The 6,000-nt window shown below is 39.0% G+C and overlaps 1 protein-coding gene across 2 annotated transcripts in view; it reads right to left on the bottom strand.

Annotated features, from left to right (window-relative positions):
• Window positions 1-910: 910 nt before the first annotated feature.
• The window catches only part of tmem132e (transmembrane protein 132E), a 295,657-nt gene continuing 290,567 nt past the window's right edge, over window positions 911-6,000 (bottom strand). For both annotated transcript variants that reach the window (XM_067491978.1, XM_067491977.1), the window contains exon 9: window positions 911-5,310. In XM_067491978.1, coding sequence (XP_067348079.1) covers window positions 4,240-5,310 — 1,071 coding nt within the window. In that variant the 3' untranslated portion in view covers window positions 911-4,239. The remainder of the gene's footprint in view (window positions 5,311-6,000) is intronic.

The following is a 6,000-nucleotide window of genomic DNA, read 5'->3' as shown; positions in this document are numbered from 1 at the left end:
TAATTAAGTATTTTTATTCCAAACAAAATTTTCCAAATGGTAACTTCCAGTGTAATTTAAGCTGTTATTATTTTGTACTTTGTTTTCACCACCAGCTACCAAATGTCAGCATCTGTCTCCTCAGTATTCTAAACATCTTTACTCTCTCCTACTGACCTGTGTGCCTTACCTGAATTCAAAAGGCTTTGATGAAGTGAAGTGAACTAAAGAGTAAACACTATAGACTTTAAACAGCTCTACTAAAGATCTTTCTGGATTGGAGCTGTTTGAAGAGTAGAAAAGCAGTACAGTAGCTTTGTATACGCATGTCTTTGCAGGGATCTTTATCCTATTGTGGGAATTGCCAGTGAATATGATGGGAGGGCCTTCAGCCACAGCACAGCAAGGGATGAACAGCACTGATCCATGAACTTCAAACACTAGTAGGAGTGAAAGCCAAGATCAACAAGATCTGATCAACACCGACACGTGCATGGGAGAAGGTGTTAGATGTGAGCTACATAGTGTAGTGTCACTCACACATATTGTGTGAGTAAAAACTGAAATGCTCTTATTAAATAAACCTCTTCTCTAGTCTTGGCTAAATTTTCACTAACTTTCCAGTGAACCATGTGGTCCAACAGGTTTCCTGTGCAAATACCTGTGAAGGAGTGGACATTGCAGAAATGTATTACACTTACTTTCTTACAGTGTAAAAATCAAAGATGTTTGAAATTTTTGTACCAATTCTCTTGTGCAACATTAGGTGCCCAATGAGCCAAAGTGTGTCAAGGTCATGGCGTTTCTCATTATATTAGGTTACTCGGGCTAAATTCCTGATCACGTCAAAACGCAAAAAAAAAACGCATAAAATATTCTGACTTTTGCTTTGCCTTTAACATTGGTAAGTGAAGTAAAAACTGACAAATCATTTGTGTATTGCATTTTCTTTAGTAGTTTACAGATAACGGGAAAATACAAGGGTTTGTTTTCAAGAGAATACAGGAAATGTAACAGTGCTCTGTACAATAATATATTATAGTCAGTGTGGTGGTTACTTGGGACAGCCGACTGAGCTGGGCACATCGTGCAGAGTTTTTTACTGGGGAGGAGGATACACTTGAAGTTACATGTTGTAAGAAGACTAGAAGTTTCTATTAGCAGCTTGAAGATAATACAAAATGAGCAACATATGCACACTTACCAAAGCAGCCTTACAAAAAGGACATCAAATGCACAGAAGAAGAGGAAGGTTTTTGAGATGCACTGTGTAATGTCCAACATATTTACATACCATGTGAGTAAATTAGTTGGGAATAATTTGAAAATTCTAACACGAGTGTGTGAAGCTGCTATTAGAGACTTTGTCTGTTACAGTAATTTTACCAGATTGGGATGACCACGTGAAAAATAAACAAAACAGCCAGGTTTAGTTCAGAATCCTACATTCATCCTGAGAGACGATCGGTAAAGTTAAAACGAAACCACTTGCAGCTGGCTGCTCCTTTTCTCAGTATCATGGCAAATCATGTCGATGCTGAAAGATGGGCTTGGACTGTCAAAAGCAAATGTCCCATCTTCTCTTTAGATGTTAACACAGAATTGGATATTACCATATTATACAGTAGAATTAGGTCTTTATTCATTTCAACCACATGGAACATGTAGAGAACATGCAATAAACCAAATCCTTAAAGTCCCAATCCAGGATTTATGAAAAGTGAATCTATATACATAAAGAATTTTAAAAGATATAGTTTACAGATGGAAAATAATCTCACTGCAACTTTTGGTTAATTGAAAACGTAAAGCCTGTTTTGCTCCAGTATTTACAATGCTGCTGTGATCAAACAATTTCCATTATCAGGTCACATTTAACAATTGGGTTTGTAATATATAGTCACTAGTCACTCAGTGAATGAATAAGGAGCTCATGAATCACATTTCTAAATTAATTATGAAACAAGTTAAATTCAAATGTTTTTGTTCCATGAGGCTGAAACAGCAGTGGCATAAAAACAGCAATTCTGGACTGGGTCTTTCACAAGGTTAAGAGGCCCGAAAACAGGTAATATGACATTAAATATACAATTTGAGCAAGAGTTTTAGGTAAACAATAGAGATTATGAATAGAGTTCATCTTTAACACAGATGGGACATTAACATTAGTTTTCTCATGGGATCAGCAAATCAGTTCATTTGTTAAACTAAAATAAAGAATCCAAGCCCTTAGATGTAGTAGACAATTACTGTGGCACAGAAACTATTTTTTTATCTGATGGTTGTTTCATTAGTCCAAAAAACGTGTTTTATGTTAGATCAGAGCAGGAACAACACCAGCCTTCAAAATTCATTCCCAATCACCCACTGTTAATACTAAAAAGGATATGCTACACTAACAGGGCAATTGAAATCAAAATATTATTAGCTCTGCTGTCATCATGCGCTCAGTTGCTACTTGTCTCACTACCTCACAATATTTTGGATGAAACCTCACTTGAGATCATTTAGGCTTTTGAAAAACCCACTAGATTGTTCCTTCTTTTCTGCTTTAGTGATTATGTCAGAAACCATTTAAAAGCTCAGCACAGCAATTAACTCTTCTGCACAACAAAACCAACACATGACATCCAGTGACTGTTGTTTTCAGTCTGAATTTCCACTAAAGCCAGTCAGCATCCTGAGATACTACATATACTTACAACTACACCCATGGCATCTCCACAGCTCTGTGGCTCTAGCAACACCACTCATTTCCATACATTAAGAGCTACTAGTTTCAAACCCTGCCCATAAAGTTCAGACAAAGCAAATCTGTGACCACCAGGTGTGTGCTGAATAAAACAAAAGGGGGTACATCCATACCAGCATGACAACATGGAATGGTCATGATTCACTGATTAAGGTAATTCAACAATTTATTCAGTAAACTTCCCAATAGTAGATTTCCAGATGAGTTTCGAGGCTCTTGTTTTCAACACTATATGTTTTTAAGCTTCCTGGAGGCCAGATGAACTTGAGAATGGAAAATAAATGATGAAAAGATTAGATCTGTTACAGTTCTGATGCATAGCTAATCCCCATGTTCAATGGTCAAATGTGATACCGGTTTGTTAAAAAGCTACAGTTCTGTCAAGACATTATCAAGGAGAAACCTTTTATTCACCACAAGACTATAAAAATTTCAATACTTTAACCAATGCCCCACATTTCTAACTTACTTGTTGAACGTTGTGCCAGAGGCAACTCTGGCTTGATGCAATATATACATATAGTAATGAGGAATGATTGCATGTATGTAGGCCTGGCGTTGCATATGTGTAATGGATAATAACATTTACTTTTTTCATGTATATGAATGATGATATAATTACGATACAAACATTTACAAATTTGGGAAAAGTTGCTGATTGTGCCTCACTATCACCTTCCATGCAAAGACTGTTAGACAGCCTCACAACATGCAAGCTCTCTTCCATTCATACCATACGATCAGTCATAGTATTTAATAGTTCTTCAGCCATAGTGAGAAAAGTGGTTGTCTGTCTGATATAAGAAGTGAACTGTGACCATTTTGATAAGGCATTAGCTTTGTTCAGGACCAGGAGAAACTAGTAGTGGGGCAATAGTGTGACTATCAATGACATGTAGAAAAATGTAAGGAATGGATACGGAATGATTACAAATCATGATTGTGCTGCACCAAGAACAACAATTAAGTAATTTTTGCCATTAACAGAACTCTTTTCCTACTTTGGCAAAAACAAAATGAATTTTAACAGAACTTTCATGAGAGTCTTTGACAGTTTTTTGTTCATCAAAGGCCTCTTAGTTTGGAGAAAGTACAGTTATGCAGAGTCCCATTGACCCAGTAAAAAGACTTCCATACATCTTTTTCACTCCTGTCCATATCAGGCCTTCTCTAGAATCGTACTCTCTAAATTAGAGAGTTTGAGCCGCTCCCACTTCTGGCCATGGCTCAGCTTCCCAGTGAAACACATTTCGTATAGCCATAATTTACAGATTTCTCTAGAGATTAAGATCATCTGGCCAAGTCTTTGGCTTCCTGGCATTCTCTCCTGTGTGAGCATGTATGAGATTACAGCACTGTGCAAACTAAATGGAACAAACCCTAACCAAAACTACACTTGGCCTTTTAGTCTGTGAAAAATTATCTTTCACTTAGGTGAAAAAGAGAAAAATAGAAAGGAACGTTTCTTTAGAAAGCTGAGAGTAGTGCTCCACTCTGCACCTCTTATCTCAGGCTATTTCTTTTATTCTGCGCATGTAATCATGCAGTTCCTCTGGGTCTTGAAAGCCCATATCCTGGCAAACCCACTGAATGTCCTCTTCATCTGCTATGGGGATGGAGTTGTAGGGTAGCTCCTCTGTGGGAAGGGTGGTAAAGGTGGTAAACTTAACCCTCTTGCGCTTGGATGTGGGGGAACTGGCTTCCTCGCCGTTATCCTTCGTAGAACCCCCAGAACTTCCGTCACCCCGCCCATGTACCTGGCTTTGAACACTAGTCTGGGAACTGCCACTGCTGTGGTGGTCACCATGGCAGCAAGTCTGGACCCCCTCCAGTGGGTTACTTGGACTTTCTACCTGCTGCGGTGACATATCACACTGAGCCCTCAGTGGCTGGCCATTTCCAAGAAAAACCCAGTGGTGGGAATGGTCCATGTTGGCCTGACCCTCAGGTGGGATCCGTTTATGGCGGTATTTGAGGACAAAGACAATACAGTTGATGAGAAAGACTAAGATGGCCAGGCAGAAGACACCCAGTAAAGCGTACATGCCAATTTCAAGGTCGGTCATGTTCCGAGGTGAATGCACAAAGTCGTCTTCCTCCTCTTCATCGCTCTCCGTCGGTCGCTCCTGGTTGCTAATAGTGGGAAAATTGGTGTAATCAATGGGAACACTGGCAGGCTGCTCATTAGATGTGTCATAAATTCTTCCGCTGATGTTTGGATCAATGAATGGACGTCTGGTGACAGGTGATAACTCGATCTCGCCCTCTGTGGTTGTCTCTTCCTCAGAGTCTTCCTCTGGGCCAAAACGGACCTTGACGTAGACTGCAGCAGATGCGATGACGCTTTTGCGTTTGGTCTTCTGGCAGGCCTCACAGATGGTCATCTCTACACGCACCATCTCACCAGATCCCTCCCCTTCTGCCACCACCACAGGCCAGCGTTGCTGAGGCTCCTGGGATACTGACACAACTTTTTCATCCAGTGTGGAGGCATTGAGGTTGTAGTCTTTGGGATCAAAATAAGTCAGAGTGGCGGCTGTGTTGTCACTGAAAAGCATCCACACAGACAAACTTGCCTCCTGTCAGGCAAAAAGAGAGAAAAACCAGTTTAGATGGTTGGAATATGTAAAATGCAAAAATGAAATAGAAAAGACAGAATGATGTAAAAAACAATTGCTGAATATTTTTATATTTTATTATAAAGACTTTCATATGATTGTGTCCTAACATTTAATCACGAGGTTGGTCAAATGGTTTTGCTGTGTCCAAATGACCTAAAGATTCAGAAGTACATGGAAATCTGTATATCTGAATATCCATGGGAATATAAGTATGTCCAGCAGATGTTTTTGTCAGATTTTACTGAGCTGATGTTTATGAGGAAAAAGTTGTAACTAAGAAAGACAAAACATTCTGAATCTCTCCCAAAACTTGATTGTATGGGTCAGGATGGATGAGTACTGCCACAGAAAAAACCCACCAACTTGTTACTGACCAATAACCAAAAAACACACATTGCAAGAGTTTGGTACTGATTTCTTTTGTCACCATCAGCAGAAAGTGTCAACATACAGTATTGAGATGCTACGAATATCCTTAAAAAGAATTTGAAAAAACATATTGTCTTTTTACACAATATATGTCTGTGATTTTGGCAAACCTGAGCTTCTCTCTTAGCTTTGCAAGAAACAGAATATCACAATGTGACCCATATACTTTAATTACGAATAATTTCCACATTATCAGGACAAAAGATCAATGCTAGGTTT

The sequence above is a fragment of the Channa argus genome, chromosome 22 (genome assembly GCF_033026475.1).
Source record: "Channa argus isolate prfri chromosome 22, Channa argus male v1.0, whole genome shotgun sequence".
Classification (NCBI taxonomy): domain Eukaryota; kingdom Metazoa; phylum Chordata; class Actinopteri; order Anabantiformes; family Channidae; genus Channa; species Channa argus.
This window is presented reverse-complemented; position numbering and strand designations above follow the sequence as displayed.